We start from the raw sequence: 23899 nt of genomic DNA, 5'->3' as shown, positions 1-23899 counted from the left end.
GGTGTAGTTGACAGCACAGGACGCAGGCTGTCACGAAGCTGGCACCGGGGTTGCTGAAGTCCCGACTCGGAGCTCCACGCCCTCCCTGCCCGCCAGCCCGTGGCAGCCCAGCCCCATCAGGGCCCCAGCCTAAAGGCCTGGGTGACCCTCTTCTCTCCCAGGAACTGCAAAGGGGGGGGACCCTGAACCTACCCCACCCCCATGGACCACACCAGCCTCTTCTTGTTAAATACCACTTCAAAATATTAGTCCTGGTTTTCCTAAAAACCACCTCTTCGTTGTCGCTTTTCTCTTTTAAAAATCTAACCTTGGTTTCCACCCCCCTCCAGGCCTGAGCTGAACACAGTCGAGGGAAAACAATTTAAGTGTGTGTGGGGTGGAGCCAGGAGAACCAGCTTGGCTCTGGCTGCAGCCGGATGCCCACTCTGTCCCCGCAGCAGAGAGGACCAAAGAGGAACATGGCTCTGGGGCTCCAGGCCCAGGGCTGCCAGGCCACCCAGCCCAGCCTCCCCCCAGCAGCCCCCAGCCCCAGGTTCCCCAGCACGTGTAGAATGGGAATCCCTGTAGCTGCTGCCGCTCTAAGCAAGTAAAGTTCTCCAAGTTGAGCTCCTGTCTGATCTGCCCCGAGGGTCACCCTGCAGCGTGCACTGAGGCCCCTCCCACGCAGGTCGGGGGACCACTTCCAGATCCCCTCTTCTGAAGAGGTTCCCCCCTCCTCCCAGCGTCCCTGGTGCGGGGCCTAGGCTGCCCCTCCTCTCCACCCCTCCCACCCGGACACAGCTGAGTATCGGGGCAGCAAGGGTGGCTGTGACAGGGCTGCTTTGTCCCGGTCCCCGCAGCCAGCAGGCCACCCCTGGCTCCGGCCAGGCGCTGACTCCGGGTCCCCCCTCCCTGCTCGCTCTGGCGTGACGCCTTTGCACTGACCTCTACAGCTTCCTCTTCCCAAGCACACCGCAGTCACATGGGCACCCCGGCTCGGTGCCACGGCAGCTAAGCTCTCTCCCTGCTGCCGGCCGACAGCCGGGCTTCCGTCTCGGCCTCGCAGGCTTCCCGCCTGGGGAAGCCGCACCCCTGACACCCCCACAGCGCAGGTGGCTTCTGTGTAGGAGGGCACCCTCCAAGTTGGCCGCTGAATATCAGGAGCCCCGGAGCTAAGCCCTTGGGGGGTTCCCGCCCTGCACCGGCCCTGGCTGGCTGGGAGAGCCGTAAGGGGGGGGGGGGGGGCGCTGCACCTGCAGCACCAACTTTGGGGCGCTGCTTGGGGGTCTGAGGAGGCGGAGTGGCCGCACCCCGCCCTTTTCTCTCCAACTTGGAGAAACTCTCCCCCCCCCCCCGGGGGGGGGAGACGCCAGGCGGTGTCCCCTCGGGAAGAAGGCTAGCTGGAGGGGGACTGCAGGCTGGCACCGGTGGCGGGCTGGAGGCGCGCGCGCGCTCCACTCTTGCACCCGGCCCCGGGAGACACAAAGAGCTGCTCCGAGACGCCGACCGTGCCGCCTGCGAGCGGGAGGCCACCCACACCCCGCCCCGCGCGCCACAAAGGAGCGGGACGCAGCGCGGAGACGCCCGCCCGGCCCGCCCAGCTGCCCGCGGTTACCCTCGGCGGCGGCGGCAGCGGCGCGCCTCCCGGGCGTCCCCTTCGGCGGCGGAGGCTCGACGCGCGCCCGGTCCCGGCGGCGACACGAGCCGGGCCCCCTCCACGGCGCTGCCAGGCCCCTGCCCAGGACGCTGGGGCCCCCGCTCGCTGCCTTCCGTCCTCGGGGAGCCGGACGCAGCCTGCGCTCATCCCCGCGCTGAAACTGAACACCGGCGCGGCGCGGCGGCCGCCAGGGAGGCGGAGGGAGGCCGCGGCGGCGACAGGGAAGCGCCGGGCCAGCGCCAGGGGACGCCGCGGCCGCCCCCTCGTCCCGGCCGCGTGGGGGCACCAGGCCAGCGCCCCCACGCCCGTTCCACCGGCGACGGCTCGTGAACCCTCGCGCCCGCGTTTTCCCGGAGCGTGGACGCCGCTGGCTGCTGGGTTCCGACCCAACGCAGCCACCTTTCTTCAGTGTGCAGCTCCGCTACAGCAAGGGCCAGAGCTGGGGATTGAGGGAGTGGCAGCTCAGGGGTTGCGAGGACGCGCTGGGACCCCAGACCCCACCGGCTGTGTGATCCCGGGCAACTTGCATGTTCTCTCTGAGCTGCTTCCTCCTCCCTCGTAACGGTTGGGGAGGTGACTTGAAGTTGCACTCTGCCTTCTAAGGCGCTGTTAGTGCCCCTGCCCCTGCTCCTGCCTGCCTCGTGGCTAGCTGTGCACCCCCACACCCCAGAATCACTGTGGGAATCCACTGGGCTGGATACCCAGTAGCCAGAAGCCATGCTACTTAGGTAATTTAATCTAAATTTCACAAGCTTGTGATTCCCGGGCTGTTCCCAGTGTTGAGATGAGGAAGCTGAGGCTAAGGGCTGGGCTCCTGGCCCTGGTCGCCAGCTTGCTAAGTGGCGGTGCTTACCCCAGCCGCCTGTCTCCGGAGTCTCTCAGCCCTTCTCCCCCGGGGTCTACCTGAGGCAACTCCAGCTCCAGTGCAGAGCTGGGGTTGCAGGCAAACCTGAAAGACAGACTTCCGGCTGAAGGAGGCCATCCAGCTCAAATCAGAAGTCCCACCCTCTGCTCCCACCCTGTCACACCCTGCCCCCAAACCACAAGGGGGCAGGAGACGGTCGCTTGTCGCTGAGCCTCTGCAGAGGCAGACAAGCTCCACAGCGCTGCCCAACAACAGAGAACCACAGCTTCTAATTAGTAAATGATAAGAATAAGAGCTGTTTCTCCCTTAAAACAACCCGGTCGTCCTCACTTTAGGGACAAGGACACTGAAGCCGTTTCACAGTGGTCAAGGGCCTGGCCAGGTGTTGCTCCCTGGTGTCACTTCGGGCAGAGAACGGCTATTAGTCCCTTGTTGGTGGCAGGCCATACATTCTTTGGAACTGCTGGAATTTCTTAGCACATGTATGTCTTGCTTGTTTTAAAGACACATCAACTCAGGCAGGGGTCCTTGGGCAGGCACTTTGTCTGGTTGTGGGGTTAACTGAGCTTGGAGCAGACCACCCTGAGAGCTGGACCAGGCTGTCCACGTGAGAGCACTGTCTTTTTAGTCACAAACACCTCAGGTCCTTGATGGCAGGGACCATATCCAATCATTCGGTGTAAACGCAGTACCCAGAAACAAACTGAAAATTACTGTAATCGGCCGTGTGGCACTGGACCAATCTCCTCCTTCCAGGGACTCAGCATCCCTGTCGGAGGGACCAGACAGGGGCTGCTTTGTGGCCAAACCAGGGAATTTCTCAAGTCCAGCTTCTCTAGTTGTCCAAAAGCCCCACTAGTCCTTGCTGTCTTACCCACAGCCTGAACCAGTGTGACCTTCTGTCCTTGTCTGTAAAAGGGAGACAGACGCCCACCTCCAGAACGGCTGAGGTATGCATGCCAGCTGTCTGACGTGGCAGCTGGCTTCAGGCACCACAGCACAGAGAACCCTGGCTTATTTGTTTCTCTTTTAAAGGTAGAGAAGAGAGAAAGCCAGGAATGGAGAGGCCTGGGGTCTGGGGAATGGCCCGCAGCCTCCTCCCCGTTGTCGCTCTCCCTGCCTGACTCATGACCCAGGGATGGCCATTTGTGATGCCAGCAACCACGGCTGACAGGAGGGGGCTCTGAGTCGAGAAGTGAATGCGGGCCGCGGAGGAAAAAGCCCCACACAAGCCTGAGGGAGGGTGGACTGGGGAGCAGAGGGTGCCAAATTCCAACAAGGCCAGATGGACAAACATCTTGTCCCACACGGGGATCACACCTCACATTTCACACCTACTGCACACTCCATCTTCCCCTCAGCACGGGAGGGAGGCAGGGCGAGGACGATGACAACGCCTCTACCCCTTTGTAGAGGAGGTGAAAGGGAGCAGCCTGCTGGTCCCAGGGCCCATTTTATTCTCTGGGTTTCAGCTTCTCCACCCCAGATTTTCCCTCAGTTCCTCCCGCTACCCCTCAGAAAGCATGTGGGGAGAAAAAGACATTCAACTCTCAATTTTCTGGGGCCAACCGTATGCTGCAGGCAGGGTCTCCTTTGTGCTGGGCACTTAAGCTCCTTTACAGCTTGTCAGACCACACCCAGCAACAGGAGCAGAGGAAGAGGAGGGGAGAGCCCCTCATCCCTTTCTAGAAGGTTCTACCATCTCTAAGGGTCTTACATGAAACCTAGGGGGAGCTTTGGTGACACGTCCACAAATCTCTTCCTTCAAGAGAGAGAGGGCTGGACTTGCCAGGTTGCTTTTAATTAACAGAGCACGGGGAAAACCAACACTAAGTGACCTTCAAAATTAGGTCACAAAAGGCACTGTGGCTTCCTCCTTGGTCTTTCTCCAATCCCTTGCTCATAGGAACCAACCATGAGGATGCTCAGGCTGCCCTGCAAAGTGGTCCAAGTGGTGAGGAGCTGAGGCCTCCACCAACAGCCATGTGAGTGTGGCGTCTTAGAAGTGGATCCTCGGGCTCTGGTGGAGCCAACTCACAGCCCAGCCTACCTAGGAGACTGCGAGCCAGAACCACCCAGCTAAGCCACTGTAGGACTCCTGAGCTAAAGAAACTGTGAGATAATGTTCGTTGTTGTTTTTGTTTGTTTGTTTGTTTTTGTTTTTACAGGCAGAGTGGACAGTGAGAGAGAGAGAGAAACAGCGAGAAAGGTCTTCTTTTGCCATTGGTTCACCCTCCAATGGCTGCCGCGGCCGGCACACTGCAGCCGGCACATGGCGCTGATCCGAAGCCAGGAGCCAGGTGCTTCTCCTGGTCTCCCATGCAGGTGCAGGGCCCAAGCACTTGGGCCATCCTGCACTGCACTCCCGGGCCACAGCAGAGAGCTGGGCTGGAAGAGGGGCAACCAGGACAGAATCCGGTGCCCCGACCGGGACTAGAACCTGGTGTGCCGGCGCCACAGGCGGAGGATTAGCCTATTGAGCTGCGGCACCGGCCCATGTTTGTTGTTTTAAGCTGCTAAAAATATATACATATATTTTTTTAAAGCTGTGATGTTTAGGGTAACTGATTGCAGCAATGCACAGGCCATGCAGGGTGTATAATCCTCACAGCCAAAGCAGTTCTCCAGGGCAAGCACAGAGGGGGAGGCAGTGGCAGAAATGGACGGTGGCATCGGTTTCACTCAGTCCACCCCTCACTCTCTCCCCTTTGTTACGCTTCAGGTTGCTTCACGACAGTCACACCACCTCCTGAAACATCTTACTCCAGTTTGCTTGTCGCTCTTCTCCTCACAATATACGCTCCATGAGAATGTGGTCTTTGCCTACGTACTGAAAACAGTGTCTTGCAGGTACAGTAACTAATATGAGAGCCCTTCAAAGAGTTTGTGTAGGGGCAGGCACTTGGCGTAGCAGGTTAAAAAGCTGTTGTTCCTCCATACTTCTGATCCAGCTTCCTGCTAATGTACCTGGGAAGGCAGAGGATGATGGCCCAAATACTTGGGTCTTTGCCTCCCGTTGTGGGAAGCCTGGATGGAGTTCCTAGCTCCTGGCCTAGCCCCAGCTGTTGCAGACATCTGGGGAGTAAACCAGCAGATGGGAGCTATGTCTGTCTCTCCCCATCTCTGCCTGTCTTTCTGCCTTATAAACAAGTAATTAAAACTTTTTTTAGGCCGGCGCCATGGCTCACTAGGCTAATCCTCCGCCTGTGGCACCGGCACCCGGGGTTCTAGTCCCGGTCAGGGCGCTGGATTCTGTCCCAGTTGCCCCTCTTCCAGTCCAGCTCTCTGCGGTGGCCCAGGAGTGCAGTGGAGGATGGCCCAAGTGCTTGGGCCCTGCACCCACATGGGAGACCAGGAGAACCACCTGACTCCTGGCTTCAGATCGGCTACGCGCTCTGGCTGTAGCAGCCATTTGGGGGGTAAGCCAACGGAAAGGAAGACCTTTCTCTCTGTCTAACTCTGCCGGTCAAAAAAAAAAAAACAAAAACTTTTTTTAGTTTTAGAAAATGGAATTAAGAAATAGATTTATGGGGCCAATGTTGTGGCTCAGCAGGTTGGCATCCCATGAGTGCCAGCTGGAGTCCCAGCTGCTCCACTTCCAATCCAGCTCCCTGCTAATGTGCTTGGGAAAGCAGCAGCACATGGCCCAAGTGCATGAGCCCTAACACCCATGTGGGAGACCTGGATGAAGTTCCAGGATCCAGGCTTCAGCCTGGTAAAGCCCAAGACATTGCAGCCATCTGGGGAGTGAAGCAGCAGGTAGAAGATCTCTCTTTCCCTCTCTCTCTGTAAGTCTGCCTTTCAAATACATAACATGAGTTTTTAAAAATATTTTGGTGCAAAAAAGTTGATATCCACTGCATAGTTTTTCTCATAATACACATTTATTTTAAAGTCCGAGAGAGAGAGATCTTCCATCCACTGGTTCATTCCCCAAATGGCCACAGTGGCTGGGGCTGGGCCAGGCTGAACGAAGGAGCCTGGAATTCCATCCAGGTCTCCCATGTGGGTGGCAAGGGCCCAGGCCTCGGCCATCTTCTGCTGCTCCTCCCAGGCCATTAGCAGGGAGCTGGATTGGAAGTGAAGCAGCCGAGACTTGAACTGGCACCCATAAAGTGTGCCAGCATCACAGGAGGAGGCTTTACCTCCTACTGCCACAGCGGTGGGCCCATAGTACGCATTTTCCATGAGAGTTTTGAAGACCTCTTCCATGCATAGATCTCAACATTTTTTGCACTAAAATGAACAAATCTGTTAATCCCTTTTTTCCTTGAACTTTCTTAAATGTCCTTGTACATTAATATCCCTCTTACACAACTCATGTCTCCCATGAGGTTGGAACCACACCCTCGACCCCTGTCACCATGCCCTGCCTTGAAACTCCGAGGCTGCTCCCGCCCACTGATCAGGATGTGTGTCTGCAGCACGCTACCCTCCCCCCACGGCAAAGGGGGGCCGTCAGCCGTCTCCACTGCGCAGGCGCCTCCAGCGCGGAAGCCTTGCGGTTTCCAGAAGCAATGTCATTTTAATTCAATTCTGCAGGCCCATTCCAGGTGGGATCTTTACCTGGAGGTGGGTGGGAGAGTACATTGCAGATCAGTGTTCTTTTCAGCCAAACAAATAGACTATTTCCGAGGTGGCAGTGTCCTTCCTAACAAGGTTCAAATCCTTCAACATGTTCCCGTGGCTACTGACGGGCTTTGTAAATCTGTTTGCCACGCAATTTTTAACCCATGCACCGGAGACATGTGATCCTAGAAAAACTGTGCGTGAGCCCTTTTGTTTTTTGATAAAGCAGACAGGATCCTAAAGGTATTAATAGCACTTGCTATTTAAAGGACTCCTTGAAAGAAAGCAAAGAAGATACTGAGCATCTCTGTGAGGCAAAGCAGACATTAACTCATCGAGATCTGTGTCCCCCAGTGCCACTCTGTCTTCTCCTGTGTCGTCCCCGTCTTGTCCCGGTCCCATCTCTGTCTGCCTGACCATGCGGCCGCCTCCTCACGGCCACCCAGCCCCACCTCCTGCAGGCCACAAGGCATCAGCAGGATGCTGAAGACAAACCTCGGCGTGTCCTTCTCCACTTAAAACCATGGGACTTAAAACCTGTTCTCAGGGAAGGACGGCGAGTTAGGCCCCATCAGCCTGCTGCCCTCACCCTGCCCCAGCTCTGGCAATTCCCCCATGCTTCCTGGCCATCCCAGCTCCTCTGCACCCAGCAGGGAAGCGCTTCCTAGTGCTCCCCACACAAGGAACCCTGGAGCCCTTCAGACCCAGCTCTGGATGCGGCCCCTGGCCTCTGGGGCCACGTGAGTTCCCTGATGTGAGCTCCATAGCACTGCAGGCCACAGTGAAAACTTCCATTTGCTTCTAGGATGACTGGATTGGCATCGTCCTCCCTCCTAGAGGACAGGGGCCTCCTCTGGTTTTGTCTCTCCTGTGTTCCCCAGTAGCTAGCACCAATCAGACATTCAGTACTCAGTTGCTGAATGAACCCATCAGTCACTCGACTGACTGATCCAGGAGCCGTCCTCTGCCTGGAACTCATCTCTGGGTCCCATATCCTTTCTCCCAGCTCTCCCCTCCCAGTTCCTCCGATGGCCTGTGTACTTCCTTCCTCCTTCCCTCCCCACTTCCTCCCACCTCCTCTGTTTATCTAAAGCCCAAGTCACATGCACACCTCTCCACTCCCCAAGCCTTCCTGACTACAGAAAGCCTTCCCCCAGCCAAAATGCTGTCCCTTTGCTAGGCTTAGAGCCGCTGCAGCACTGGCCATCACAGCCCATCCTCCAGCAGGCATGGCCTCTAGTCTTGATCATTATTTTTGTCTTCCCCATCCCAGGGGCTCTGTAAATTGTGCTGTGATGGAAACAGAACAGACCAAATTGAAAATGAACCCAGCTACCCTCCCTCGCCACCTGGAGCCTGGTCTTTGCCTGTGAGGCTGCCCAGATGCAGGCGGGGGTAGGGAGCTTTGGCTCTGGAGGGCAAGAAAAAGGCCTGCGAAGTAATCCGAGAGACAGCCTGAAAGCAAAACCCCGAGGGCTGGGAGCAGGGCGTGCTGGCCTCCCTTACAAGGCCTGGCACGCGGTCCACACTCAATATGCACTGAATGAAGGGCCGAGTGAATGAAAAGTTCACAGCCTTGAAGCTCCTGGGGGCACTGCTGGCAGCAGGGCTGAGCACAGAGGATGCTAATGGAGTCGGGGCTGCCAGCACCAGCTCTTCTAGGAAGCCCAGAGCACCAGGCCTGCCTGGGCCAGACAGCATCTTCTTTCGCTTTTGGGGATGGAAAGACAGAGGGTTTGAGATGGTGGGAACTGCAACGGAGACTTCCTCCTCCTGCACCTTGAGGCCATGACCGGGGCCTCCTTCCTGGCCCAGACCCAACCTCCTGCTTGCAGGACATCACCTAAGCTACCTCTGGCCAGTGAGAGGCCCCTCGGTTTTCACTGGGAAAGATTCTGCTGCATCGGAGGTCTCAGGTCTCAGCACCAAGGAACAGGCAAGCACCAGACCCCTCCCTGTCCCTTGTCAAAAGCAGAGCATTGTGGGCAGGTCCTTCTGAAAACACCCACTCTCAGAATATGCAGTAACATGGAGGGAGCAGACCAACGCTCCACAAGCACGCGTGCAGACACACACGCCTCCCGTCTCTCCTCCTTGGGTCACATCCTGCTGGGGAACCCGTCAGGGAGGCCCACGTGCCATCTCAGTGGAGAGTCCAGCCTCAGAAACGAAAGAGCCCCTGCATTCCAGAGATGCAAGACACCACCTGCCCACACCGAGACCCCCACCCTACAGGTCCCGGCTATGCCCTTTAGGGCTGTGGCCCAGCCCAGCTTAGTCCTTCAGTTCTGAAGGCAGCAGCTGCACAGCAGTGCTCGGGTCAGCAGGGGAGGGCCGCGCCTCCTCACAGCCTCCCCAAGGCCGAGGTCACCCTCCCTACCCCCGCCAGCCAGGCAGTCCTACTTCTTCACTTTCGGGTACTTCATCTCTGCGATGGCGTTCGTGGCTTCCGTCTGCTTCTCCTTCAGGTGCTGGGGCCACATGTTGTCCACCCAGTCCACCAGGTCCACCTGAAAGCCAGACCACTGTCAGCCCTCGCAGGCTCCACTGCCAGGCCAGCCACCGATGCCCCCCTTTGCCCTGGGCAGTCTTTTGGTGCCTTTAATTGGGCCCCCTACCCACTCTTCTTGCCTCAGCCTGCACTGGAGCCAAAAGTCTCCTCCCAACATCCCCTCCCGCCTCCCGCAGGGGGCCAGCTGAGGCCAGAGGCACAGGAAGCAGGCAAGGTGATGTGACAGGTGCCAGGGGAAGGGCCTGCAACCAGGCGCCTACCACGGTGGGACGCTTGACCAAGTGCTCCAACTTGGTGTGGCTGAACTCAAGGCTGATGACGTTGTACAGCTTGTCCCGCTGGGCCTCAGGGGTCTCGTAGTAGCGCACGAACTGGGACATGCTCATCTCCGTGCCTTTCTGGGTGTTCACGTCCATCACATCCACCAGCCGCCGGCTCCCTGAGGGCAGAACCCAAATGCAGCTTGCTCCTGCCAGCCTACAGCTCCAGATCCGGCCCAGGAGCCCCCAACTAAGCTAAGCCTGCTCCTCCTCCAGGGCTCCCCATGCTCCTTAGCTCTGTTCTGTGTCTGCCCAGAGACCTTGCCCCGGCAGTTGTCCTTGGCCAGCCCTGCTGTAGCCCAGTTGCTGCCCTCTACCACAGCTGCCCATCGTTACTGCTCTGTGAGACGACTCCAAGGGTCATCTTCCTGAGGGGTCTCTGGCTGCCCCTCCCACCTGCCACACTGCTGCCAGGGTGAAGAGGCCTGACCTGACACTCCTCCTTCCTTAAAACCTCCCACTGCTCCCCAGCACCTACCAAAGAATCTCTTAGCACAGCACTCAAGGCCTTTCTCTTTGCTCCCAGCACGCAGGGGGAGGGGCTGATTCCCAGTCTCCCCTCCCCAGCCTGTGGCACCAGGAAAGTTGCTCGACTTCTCTGAGCCTCTCAGTCTGCAGCTTGACCACTGCCCGGATGGACTGGTTGGGTGAACTCTCACAATGACCGTACTTGGCACGGTGCTCGGCTCATTAATGAATGAGTGTCCCCCCCACCCCCCGTGTTATTCCCTGGCCTAATCACAGTCCCCAGTGGCCATACCTCTGTTGTCTACTTTCTTGTTTTCTACGTGCTCCATTTCTGTTGTTCTTAAACATTTAGTCATTTTTTTAAAAATGATTTATTGTGTTTATTTGAAAGACAGAGTTACAGAGAGAGGTAGAGCCAGAGAGAGAGAGAGAGAGAGAGAGAGGAGTCTTTCATCTGCTGGTTCACTCCCCAGATGGCCACAATGGCCACAAGTGAGCTGATCCGAAGCCAAGAGCCAGGAGCTTCTTCTGGGTCTCCCACCCAGGTGCAGAGGCCCAAGGAGTTGGGCCATCTTCCACTGCCTTCCCAGGTCACAGCAGAGAACCGGATTGGAAGTGGAGCATCCGGGACTCAAACTGGCACCCATATGGGATGCCGGCGCTGCAGGCTGGGGCTGCAGCATTTAATCATTTATTTGACAGGCACAGTGACAGAGAGAGAGAGAGAGAGAGAGCTTCCATCCACTGGTTCACTCCCCAAATGCCTGCAATGGCCAAGGCTGGGCCAGATGGAAGCCAGGAGCCAAGAACTCCACCCGGGTCTCCCACGTAGATGGCAGGGCCACCATCTTTAGCTTTCCTAGGCACATTAGCAGGAAACTGGATAGGAAGTGGAGCAGCCGAGACTCCAACTGGTACTCTGATAGGGGATACTAGAGTCACAGGTGGCATCTTAACCCATCGTGCCACAATGCCGGACCCTTCCCTGCTGTTCTGTAAGTACTGTGAGGTTCCCCCCTTGTCTTCCTTAACTGCTCTATCCCAACTGTCAAGAACAGAGCCTGGCATGTATGAAGACACTGAAAAAGACTGTGGAAAGTGGAATTAAAAGGTAATTTAATTTGGTTTATTTAATTTAATTTGGTGCAAAAATTTTTTGAAATTCATGCAGCTTTTTCATAATACATTTTTTCCATGAACTGTTTGAAGCCCCTTGTATAAGATCCCACTAAGCCTTTGTGGCATGAGTGCATAATGCATGTTGGATGTCTTGCCCAGCACGTGACACGTGACATCATGTATGAATGACAGCTGAACAGAAGACAGACAGCCTCCTGACTCGGGAAAGCCCAACTTTCCAGCTCAGCAGAGAATTCTGCACTCTCACAGCTCCCCAGAGGGAAGGGAACCCTCTGTGCCAGTCTGGGAGCCCCCACTGACTAAGCAACCCTTGAGGAAGTGATGGTCCTTTCTGGGACTCTGCTCATCTGTAAAATGGGGTAAATGTGTCTTCAGCAAAGATGGAATAAAGTGTTTCGAAAGGGAAGACAACAGAGAGGAAGCAGAGTGACAAATTCATGGTGACTTACTGTGAAAGCCGGCACCTCCTGTGTGTGAGATCCAAAATAAACAAGAGGGCTGCAGTGGGAAACCTAGCACCAGATACGGAAAGACCTAACTCCCCGCTAGCTCAGTAACAGATGGTCCACGGGGACTTAGAGAGATCTACACCAACAAAGAAAGCGGCGAAAACCCAAAACCAGGAAACTTGGTGACCATCTTGCTCGACACCACAAAAGGCTATGGGTACACCAGCCAGGGGCCAGCAAGTGACAGCCTGAGGGCCCAATTGAGGCCACTGTCTATATTTCTATGGCCCACAGCTAAGAAAGGTTTTTGGCATCTCAAAAAAATTTTATTATTTATTTATATTTTAATGAATTTTTAAAAGATTATTTATTTATTTGAAAGGCAGAGTTACAGAGAAAGAGGGAAAGACAGACAGAGAGAGAGAGAGATCTTCCTTCCACTGGTTTTACCTCCCAGATGGCTGCAACAGCCACACCACACCATTTTCCCAGGCACATTAGCAGGGAGCTGGATCGGAAGTGAAGCAGCCAGGGTTTGAACCAGCGCTCATATGGGATGCTGACATCACAGGCAGTGGCTTAACTGGCTACGCCACAATGCCAGCCCCCAACATTTTATTTTCTTTTTTAAAGATTTATCTATTTGAAAGGCAGAGTTTGAGTGAGAAAGGGATCTCCCACCTGCTGGTTCACTCTCCAATTGGCCACAATAGCCAGGGCTGAGCAGGCTGCAGCCAGGAGCCAGGACCTTCATCTGGGTCTCCCACATGGGTGGCGGGGACCCCCCTCACTGCTTTCCCAGGGTCCTTAGCAGGAAGCAGGATTGAACGTGAAGCAGCCAGGGCTGGAATCAAGGCTCATATGGGATGCCTGTGTTGAGGCAGCAGCTTAACTCAGGCCACAACACTGGCCCCTAGGTTTTTACATTTTTTTCTTTAAATAAAGAAGTAGGAATCAAAAGAAGAATATTTTATGATGTGAGCATTATATGAAATTCAAACTCCAAATCCCACATATAAAGTTTTCTTGGCATGCGGCCACACTCGTTGGTTTACAGATCGGCTGGGGCTGCTTCCTGCTACAACGGCAGAGCTGAGCAGTTGCAACAGAGACCACGTGGCCACAAAAACCGAAATATTTGCTTACTGGCTCTGTACAGAGAAAGTGTGCCGACCCTTGAACTACACAGGCTCTCACTGAACTTGAACGCCAATAGGTTCACAGCTACATGGCCAGCTCTGGCACAGAATCTGCCTTGCAACAGGCCCATGGTCAATATTTGCTGAATAAGTAAACACAGTGCCTTCCACATAGGAACTGAATAACACAAGTAACCCTTAGGTGTGTAGCAGAACTTGGGTGTTTCCATCTGTTGGGTTCAACATGTAATTTTCCCCAAAACCCTGGGAGGTATTTTCAACTGTCTTTGTTTTACAAATGAGGAGACCAGAACACAAAGTTCCCCAAAGGTACTCTTCCTCCCAACTGTAATCATTAACACTTACTGAACACACGTCAGCACGGGTGGCCTGCTTCTACACAGGCGTTCCCATTTTCTTTGAAGCAGAACCTCACAGGCAGACATTGCGGCCAGCAGATTAAGCTCCTGCCTGCAATGCTGACACCCCATATAGGTGCCAGTTCAACCCCTAGCTGCTCCACTTCCTATCCAGCTCCCGCAAATGTGCCTGAGAAAGCAGCAAAAGATGGCCCAAGTACTTGGGCCCCTGCACCCACATGGGAGACCCGGAAGAAGCTCCTGGCTCCTGGTTTTGGCCTGGCCCAGCCCTAGCTGTTGCAGCCATTTGGGGAGTGAACCAGTGGATAGAATATCTCTCTGTCCCTTTCTCTCTCTGTAACTCTGCCTTTCAAGTAAATAAATAAATATTAGAAAACATAAATCTATTTTTTTAAAGTGAACTTCAATTATACCCATTTGACAGATGAGAAACTTGCCAGAGAGTGCCCAGTTAGTGAACTGCACAGCTGAGATTTGATGCCAATTCAGCCTAATGCTAGGACACAGTTCTTATCCTGCCCCTGGCAATACTGAATCCTGGTCAAAGCCGAGGCCGAAAAGCAGATCCAGCCTTCAGTGCCTGGCTCCCTGACCCCAGGTCCCAGGAACTAGACCCAGACAACAACACCCTCACTGCCCCCACTTTTTTTTTTTTTTTCTGCACCAGAGTGCAGATCCACCAGGGGGCATCCCTGGCCTTTGGCTGGAAATTCCGGCTGTGATCTTGGCAGTGCTGGCTGCTTCCCTACCCACAAGATGGAACAGGTGGACTCTGCCCAAGTTTTTCAGGAGCTCCACCTAGCACAGAACTGCTGTCAGACCCACCAAGCCCTGCCCCATCTCTGGCCAGACTCCCACCTCTGCCTACCACCCCTCTCTAACCTTGTTCAAAGTCAAGGCCAAGGGGATGTGCTGGGCAGGTAGGAAATGGGACAAAGGGCCCAAAAATCACAGCCCAGAGGCTTCCTGGGAGTCAGCACGGAGGGCCTGCACAATCCAAGATTTTGCAGGTTCACATCCCTGCTGGGCCTGCAGCCAGTGCCTCTAGCTCCTGGGCTTCTGTGAGCATCAGTGTCCCCATCTGTGACACAGGACAAAATCAGCAGCTCCACAGGGGATTGTCCTGAGGCTTAAATAATGCACAAAAAACACCCAAGTAGGTAGTGTCACCTAATCAACCAATTTCACCCACAGAGACAGCTGGAGAAAGGGAGGTGTGGAAAGCTGACTTACCTAACCTTAGAGTCAGCAAAATCTCCCTGGGCCAGTTTCAGTGAACTGACGATTTGGAGCACTAAACTCAACCAAGACAGCTAAAGGGTGTCGAGGTTTTATGGAGAACAATGAAAATGCTGTATTTTTTTAAAGGTTCATGTTTATTTCAAAGGTAGGCTTACAGAGACAGCAAGATCTTCCATCCACTTCCCAAATGGCCACAATGGTTGAGGCTGAGGCAGGCCCAAGCCAGGAGCCTCTCCCCACCCCCACCCCCACCCCCGCCTCTCTAACTCTGCCTTTCAAATAAATAAATCTTTAAAAAAAACCAAAATGTGTACTATCAGGGCCAGCATTGTAGCGCCGTGGGTTGAGCTGCCACTTGATGTTGGCATCACATAATCCCATACTGGAGTGCTGGTTTGAGTCCCACCTGCTCCATTTTAGATACAGCTTTCTGCTAGTGTACCTGAGAACTGCCATCCATGTGGGAGACCAAGTTGGGGTTCCTGGTTCCTGGCTTCAGCCAGGCCCAGCTGTGGCTGTTGAAGCCATCTGGGAAGTGAACTAACAGATGGAAGATCTCTTTCTCTGACTTCCAAATAAATAAACTAAATAACTCCTTTAAAAAAAAAAAAAAAGCCTATTATCACCTTAAAAGACATAAGAAGAGAGGCCCAGTGCTGTGGCATGGGGGGTTAAGCCTCCGCCTAAGGCACTGGCATCCTATATGGGTGGCAGTTTGTGTCCTGGCTGCTCCATTTCTGACCCAGCTCCCTGCTAATGCACCTGGGAAAGCAGTAAAAGAGGCCCAAGTGCTTGGGCCCCTACACTATGTGGGAGACATGGAAGAAGCTCCTGGCTCCTGACTTCAGATAGGCCCAGCTCCAGCCATTGCAGCCATTTGGGGAGTGAATCAGTGGATGCAAGACTTCTCTGTCTGTCTCTCTCTGTAACTCTGACTTTAAAAAAATAAATATATTTTTAAATCCATCTATAACTTAAGAACCACAGTTTCTGTGGCCTTTTAAACATACACACACACCCATACACACCCACCCACCCCCCGCACACACACGAAGAAATGTGAATTATTCAGCCATAAAAAGGAATGAGACTCTGACCCAAGCTGCAGTGTGGATGAACCTTGAAAACAGGATGCCAAAAAAGACAGACACAAAGGTCACACACTGCATGATGCCATTTGTATGCAATGTCCGGAATGGGTGCGTCTGCAGTGACAGAAAGCAGATTAGTAGCTTGCCAAGGGCAGGGGGCGCGCAGATGGAGAATATCTGTTTCGTGGGCACAAGGCAGCCTTCTGGGTGACGCAAATAGTCTTGGGCTAGATGGACATAGTGGCTGCACAATACTGTGAATATACTAAATGCCACCAAATCGCTCACTTTCAAATGGTTAATTTTGTACATGAGTTTCGTAAATTATTTCCCAAAAATAACGCAAGGAGCCGGTGCTGTGGCATAGTGGGTAAAGCCGCCTTCTGCAGTGCTGGCATCCCATATGGGCACCGGTTCGAGACCCGGATGCTCCACTTTCCGATCCAGCTCTCTGCTATGGCCTGGAAAAGCAGTAGAAAATGGCCCAATTGCTTGGGCCCCTGCACCCACATGAGAGACCTGGAAAAACCTCCTGGCTCCTGGCTTCAGATGGGCCCAGCTCTGACCATTGTGGCCATTTGAGGAATGAACCAGCAGATGGAAGACCTCTCTCTCTCTCTGCCTCTCTTTAACTCTGCCTTTCCAATAAATAAATAAATCCTCCACTGCTTTCTGAGGCCATAGCAGAGAGCTGGATCAGAAGTGGAGCAGCCGGGTCTCGAACCATATGTGAGGCCAGCACTGCAGGCGGCCACAGCGCCTGCCCCATAAGACATCATTTTAAACCCATGTATTCCCACCACTCTGACACAACCATTCATTTCTTCCAATCGCGCTCCCTTTCCTAGCTGTTTTGGGTATGTCTCTCTCCCTCCTCATGGCTCAAGAATTCGGGCCACAGACTCTCTCAACTTGCTCTCTCCCAGGAAACTTCACCAACTGGCGACACCCTCCTTCGTGGGACCACGTGTGCATGTGCTTGGGCTCAGTTTCTCAGGATACTTATGGATGCAGATTCAGGTGGGAAATCCTCAAGAAAGGCCAAGAGATGATCGACACAGCTGAGGACTGTGAAGGAGGGAACCCCTCGAAAGACACACCCACTTCAAACTTGTGAATGCCGCCCTATTTAGGAAAAGGGTCTTTGCAGGTGTGACTAAGGAACTCGAGCTGAGGGCATCCAATGACTGGTGTCCTGTAAGAAGTCCATGTAAAGCCAGAGACGCCCAGAGAGAGGCCATGTGAAGATGGAGACAGAGACGGGAACAAAGTGACCGCACGCCCAGGAATGTCTGGGGTCAGCAGAAGCTGGCAGAGCGAAGGGGCCATTCTCTCTGAGAGCCTCCACGGGGAAGCAGTGCTGCCAACATCTTGATTTTGGACTTCTGGCTTCCAAAACTATGAGAGAATGAATTTCTGATGCTTTGAGTCACCCGGTTTGTGGTACTTTGTTAAGGCAGCGCAAGGAATCTAATACAAGGACAGCAGTCACTTCTGGGGCAGGGGAGGTCACACGGGAGCACAGGCCAAGGTGGCAGATACTCATTTCGTAATTTTAAAAAAACTCTTTCGCTGGGCCAGCATTGTGGTGTGGCAGGTAAAGCCAGTTCATATCCTGGTTGCTCTACTTCCAATCCAGCTCCCTGCTAATGGCCTGGAAAAAGCAGTAGAAGATGGCCCAAGTACTTGGGCCCCTGCACCCATTTGGGAGACCAGAAAGAAACTCCTGGCTCCTGGCTTCAGATAAGCACAGCTCCAGCCATTGCGGCCAAATGGGGTATAAGACAGCGGATGGAAGACCTCTCTCTCTCCCTCTCTCTCTCTCTGACTCTCCTTCTCTCTCTGTGTAACTCTTTCAAATAAATAAATAAATCTTATATGTAAAAAAAAAAAGTCTCTCTTTGTCTCTCCACCTCTCTCTGTAGCTCTGACTTTCAAATAAATAATAAATCTTTATAAAAAACCGTTTAGCATATGTAATATATTTTCCTCATGCATAACACTCCTCAAAATAATTCAAAGGACCAAAGCTAGCTCAGATTGTAGCATTCACAGAATAAAAGTCTGATTTTTTTTTTTTTAAGATTTATTTATTTATTTGAAAGGCAGAGTAGCAGAGAGAGAGAGAGAGGGAGAGTTAGAAACGCCCACCCATTGGTTCACTCCTCAAATGGCCACAACAGGTGGGACTGGGTCAACCTGAAGCCAGGAGCCTGGAACTTCATCTGGGTCTCCCATGTGGATGGCAGGAATCCAACAACTTGGCCATCTTGCTCTGCTTTCCCAGCCACATTAGCAGTGAGTTGGACTGGAAGTGGAACAGGCAGGGCTCACACCAGCGCTCCAACATGGGATGCTGGCATCACCCTCAGAATAAGATCTTTAGGTGAGGGATCCCAGTTTTCTCATCTGTACCATGGACATACAGAATACCTACCTCAAACAGTTGTGAAAAAAAATTTTTTTTAAAGATTTTATTTACTGATTTGAGAGGTAAAGTTATAGAGAGAGAAAAGGAAATAGAGAGAAAGGTCTTCCGTCCACTCCCCATACAGCTGTAACGGCTGGAGCTGAGCTGATCAGATGCCAGGAGCTTCTTCTGGGTCTCCCACATAGGTGCAGGGGCCCAAGCATTTGAACCATCTTCCACTGCTTTCCCAGTCCATAGCAGACAACTGGATTGGAAGAGGAGCAGCCGGGACTTGAACTGGCGCCCATATGGGATGCTGGTGCTGCAGGCAGAGGCTTAAGCCCACTACGCCACAGTGCCAGCCCTAATTGTGAAAAATGTTTAATTAAAAAAAAAAAAATTCAGGAACAGGTGGTTGGCACAGTGGTTAAAATGCTGCTTAGTGTGCCCCATATAGGAGTGCCTGGGTTCAAGTCCCACCTCCATTTCCAATCCCAGCTTCCTACTAATGTGTACCAAGGGAGACAGCAGAGGATGGCTCAAGTATTTGGGTCCCTACCACCCAAAGGAACACCCAGATTGAGTTCCTGGCTCCTGGTTTCAGCCTGGCTCAACTCTGGCTGTTGCAGGAATTTGGGGAATGAACCAGTGGATGAAAAGATCTCTATCTGCCTTTCAAATAAATTAATACATATATATATATATATATATATATATATATATATATATATATATATATCCTGGAGGCAAATGAAAGACACCAAACGGGGCATGACACCTCCCTATAAAGAAGCTCGAGGTAAGTACACAAAGCATCCCGCCCCATCCTGCCAATCTGAAGCAACAAGGTTGACTGGGCCGCTTCACTTTCACAATCCGACTCACTAGAACCTGATTCCCAAACTTGCAGCAATTAATATAACCAAGAAAAGCAATGCACAATAAACATAAAAATATGACCATCCCCAAACTGCAAGTCATAAACTACTTCAGTGGTATTCTATAAAATTACATATGACCACACAATGTATTTTTAAAATATTGCCAAATAAAACAGCCTAAATCTAGTTTTCAAAAATCCTCCTGGGGATGGTGTTGTGGCACAATGGGTTAAGTGGAGCCTGCCATCATGATATCCAATATGGACACCAGTTCAAGTCCCAGCTACTCTACTTCCAATACGGCTGCTTGGGAAAGCAAGCAGAAGATGGACCAAGTACTTATGCCCCTGCCAACAATGTGGGAGACCTGGATGGAGTTCCAGGCTCCTGGGTTTGGCCGGCCCAGCCCCAGCTACTGCAACCATTTAGGGAGTGAACAGCAACTGGAAGATACCTCTCAGTCTCTCTGCCTCTCCCTCTCTCTCTGTACTCTGCTTTTCAAAGAAATAAACAAAACCTTAAAAAAATTATCCTATAACAGAGTAAATTTATCAGTTTTCATTAGTGTACTATATTTAGATACTCAAAAAGTTCAGGGAAAATGACCTTTATAAAAACTATGCATGGATTTCAAATTTCTAAAAATTCTGTAAAATTATTTTTCTAAAACTTTTTGATTAACAAACAATACCTGTATATTTTTTATGGACACAGTACAATAGTTCAACACATATACACGGCACAACCAATCCAACCAGACAGCCAGCCTTCCTGTTTCCTGATCTTTTCTAGGTATTTGGGAGTCTCGCACCTCTTCTCTTCCAGTTCTTTCTTTCTCATTGAAGATTTATTTTATTTATTTGAAAGTCAGAGTGAGGGACATATGCAGCGAGATCTTCCATCCTCTGGTTCACTCCCTAAATGTCTGCAACGGCCAGCCTGAAGCCAGGAGCCAGGAACTTCACCAGGGTCTCCCATGTGGGAACAGGGACACAAACATTTAGGCCGTCTTCCGCTGCTTTCCCAAGCACTTTAGCAGAGAGCTGGATCAGAAGTGGACCAGCCGGGACCCAAACCGGTGCCCACATGGGATGCCAGCACTGTAGGCATTGAAGGCAGTGCTTAACCCATTATGCCATCATGCTGGCCTCTCTGTTCCAGTTCTTTATATACAACATCACATGTTGGGTGGGGCCTGTGTTGTGGCACAGAGGTTAAGCACCACCCACACTAGAGACCCAGATGGAGTTCCAGGCTCCTGGCTTCTGTCTGGCCTAGCCCCAGATGTTGCAGCCACTTGGGGAGTGACCAGTGAATGGAATGTCTCTCCCTCTCTCTATAATTCTGCCTCTCGAATAAATAAATAAGCCTTAAAAAATCATATATTACTGTGAACGATGTCCCACACTTACCTGAAACACTAGAACTCGATACTTCCGACTGTGCTTTGGTGCCTGTTATTTAACCTCCCTCTGTTCCCATCCCTCGCACTTCCCAGCATCTAGGATTCTAAGTTCAGACTCAAATCAATCAACTTTAAACTACCAATCAATTTTAAACTACCACATAAGAGAGAAAGCACACAGTAGTTGTCTCTCTGTGTCTGCCTTATACCACCTAACATAATGACCTCTAGTTCCATTAATTTTACTGTAAGTACTAGGACCTCATTCTTTTTCATGGTAGAATAATATTCCAATGTGTCTATATCACATTTTTCTTTAGCCACTCATCCACCAGTGGACACCTTGGTTGATTCCCTACCTTGGCTACCGTGAACACATGAGTGCAGGTATCTCTTTCATAGGCAGACGCCACTCTCTTCACGTAGGCACCCAGAAGTGGGACATACTCAGTTTCCTAAGGAACCTCCATACTGTTCTCCACAATGGCTGAACCAATTTGCATCCCCATCAAGACTATATAAGGTTTCCCTTTCCTCCACATCCTTGCTAGCATTTACTTTTGTCTTTTTTTTTTTTTTAATAATTTACCTACTTTTTATTTATTTGAAAGGCAGAGAGCAAGTGAGAGACAGAGATCTTCCATCCATTGGTTCACTCCCCAAATGATCACAACAGTTGGGGCTGAGGCCAGGAGACTGGACTCCGTCGAGGTCTCCAACATGGGTGGCAGGGACCCAAGCACTTGGGCCATCACCTGCTGCCTCCCAGGTGCACTTCAGCAGGAAGATGGGATCAGAAGCAGAGCTGAAAGTTCAACTACTCTGATACAGGAGTCAGGCATCCCAGGTGGTGTTTTAACCACTGCACCAAATGTGTACCCTTACTTTTTTGTCATTCTGATAATGATCATCTTTACTGCCATGAGATGCTACTCAAAATTTTTTTAACCAACACAATTTAGAATCCCCATTTTCCCTTTACCTTATTCAAGAACATCCATACACATATATGATATCTGTACAATACATGTAACGTGTATATAAATAAATGCATAAGCATGAATATAGGCTACATGTAATGTAGGTGTGTGTACATTCGGAATGAAATGTCATATATTCAGTTATTCAGTCAGTGCACAACAATGGACAAGTAACTAGCACTTCAATAAGACTTCCTAACAGGACAAACAGAGCAATGATCAACTGAGTAAAACTTGAGGACAAATGTGTTTTCCAATAAATATACACACTGTTCACTCATTTATAAGTCCTTACCAAGCAAATATTAATCTATAAGTCATCATTTTCAATCTTAGTCCAAACATGGAACCTAAAAGGTTATCTGGGAGTCATTAAACACTCAAATATTTGATAGATTCAAGAATAAATGACAAATTATTTTGTGTGAAAAAAGGACACAGCTTTAAAATAATACTCAGCTCAGGGCCTGCATCTTGGCAAAGCAGGCTGAGCCACCGTCTATGACGCCGGCATCCCATACGGGCGCTAGTTGGACGTTCCAGCTGCTCCACTTCTAATCCAGTTCCCTGCCAATGCACCCGAGAAAGCACAGAAGACGGCGCAGAAGCTTGGGCCTCAGCACCCTGTGGAAAACTCAGATGAAGCGCCTGGCTCCTTGCTTTAGCCTGATAGAGCCCCAACCATTGTGGCCATTTAGGGAGTGAACCAGCAGACGGAAAGATGGAAGAGCTCTCTCTCTCCTTTCTCTATAACTCTGCCTTTCAAATAAATAAACCTTTTAAAAAGAATTAGTTTAGTTACAAGCATGTACTTAGGTGCAAAATTATACTTTACATACCCCTGAAAATGTTGTTTATTTGTGCATGTATAATAAAAATAAACAAGTAGGTAAGAATAAATTAAAAAGTCAGCTGTGGGTTGGCTGGGATGAGATGAGCGGGTGATCAAAGGCTCTGGCAGCAAGCCTCTCCCCTCCCGGCCTGATCTCAGTCCCTTCTGTTCTGCCAGCGACCTGTTGTGAGATGCGTTCAAGTCCCAGTGCCTGACACCTGTGAACGTGGCCTTATTTGGGAACAAGTTCTTTGCAGATGTGACCGAGCTAAAAGGAGGCCACACTGGATTAGTGTGGGGCCCCAAATCCAATGACTGATTTCCTTATAAGACAAGGGAAAACTGGGCCCAGACAACACAAGGGAGACAGCCATGGGGAGGGACATGGCACCAGCCAAGGAAGGCCAAGGACTGCTGGGAGGTAGGGGAGGATTCTTTAGGGGAACTTCAGAGGGAGCTTGGTCCTGCAGAGCTGCCAGGGAACTATGGCTTTAACCCAGCCAGGTTGTGGTATTCAGATCTGGCAGCTTAGGGAACAAACTCAGAGGCTGATGACAGAAGTACTGGGTAAACCTCCCGATGTCACGGCCACCTGCCCTGTGCCTCCCGCATGGAGGCTGGGACAAGCTGGTCATAGGGCAGATGCCCGAGAGCAGACCTAACTGTGTCATTTGCCTGGTAGCTTCACATGAGCAGAAACATCATGTGTGCCTGCTGTCACAGCTTTTCACCCTCGATGCTGCATTTCGTTGTCATTTGTTTGTTGCAGATCTCCTTTAACATTTTATAAGCACCATGAGGCCAACAGTCTTTGTCTGCTTTGCTCACCATTCTATGCCAAGATTCTAGCACAGAGCCTAGCACAAACTAGGGGTTCACTAAATCTTAACCATACAACATCTGAGTGCTTTTATTAATTTTGAGACCTGTCTGGCGTTATGACATATGACTTCACATATACATGACCAGCTGAATGAAAGAAATGACGTGGGGTTGCCCATGGGTGGGTGTGTGCCTCTAACAAGGACGATGGACCCATCGCCTGGAAAACAGACAGTGCTGAGATCTGGCCCAGGACTCCACGACGAACATGGAGTGGGTATATTGGGCCCGTACAGAAGAACAGACATGTTGGGTGTGCTGCAGGCTACAGCATTAAGCCAACATGTATAATGCCCACGTCCATACTGGAGTGTCAGTTTAAATCCTGGCTCCTCCGATTCCAATTCAGCTTCCTGCTAATGCATCCTGGGAGGTAGTAGGTGAAGGTTCAAGTAGTTGGGCCCCTGCCACCTATGTGGTAGATATAGAGTTCTTTTTCTTTTTCTTTTTTTCTTTCTCTTTTCTTTTCTTTTTTTTTTTCCTTTTTTTTTTTTTTTTTTTTTTTTTTTTGACAGGCAGAGTTAGTGAGAGAGAGAGAGACAGAGAGAAAGGTCTTCCTTCCAGTGGTTCACCTCCCAAGTGGCTGCAACGGCCAGCGCGCTGCACCTATCCAAAGCCAGGAGCCAGGTGCTTCTCCAGGTCTCCCATGTGGGTGCAGGGCCCAAGCACTTGGGCCATCCTCCACTGCCTTCCCGGGC

At 51.7% G+C, this 23899-nt stretch overlaps 1 protein-coding gene across 9 annotated transcripts in view; it reads right to left on the bottom strand.

The window, feature by feature from the left end:
• Positions 1-23899, bottom strand: part of KDM2B (lysine demethylase 2B) — a 167037-nt gene that overhangs the window by 80755 nt on the left and 62383 nt on the right. For 8 of the 9 annotated variants that reach the window (XR_009864875.1, XM_062182126.1, XM_062182127.1 and 5 more), the window contains 2 exons: positions 9843-10021; positions 9474-9580 (listed from right to left, as the gene is read on the bottom strand). The exons of the other annotated variant lie outside the window; for it this stretch is intronic. Coding sequence is in view for 7 of the 8 variants with exons in the window: in XM_062182126.1 (XP_062038110.1) it covers positions 9474-9580; positions 9843-10021 (286 nt within the window). In the remaining variant the exon portion in view is untranslated. The remainder of the gene's footprint in view (positions 1-9473; positions 9581-9842; positions 10022-23899) is intronic. 9 annotated transcript variants of the gene reach the window in all.

Source organism: Lepus europaeus, chromosome 23 (genome assembly GCF_033115175.1).
Source record: "Lepus europaeus isolate LE1 chromosome 23, mLepTim1.pri, whole genome shotgun sequence".
Taxonomy (NCBI): Eukaryota; Metazoa; Chordata; class Mammalia; order Lagomorpha; family Leporidae; genus Lepus; species Lepus europaeus.
This window is presented reverse-complemented; position numbering and strand designations above follow the sequence as displayed.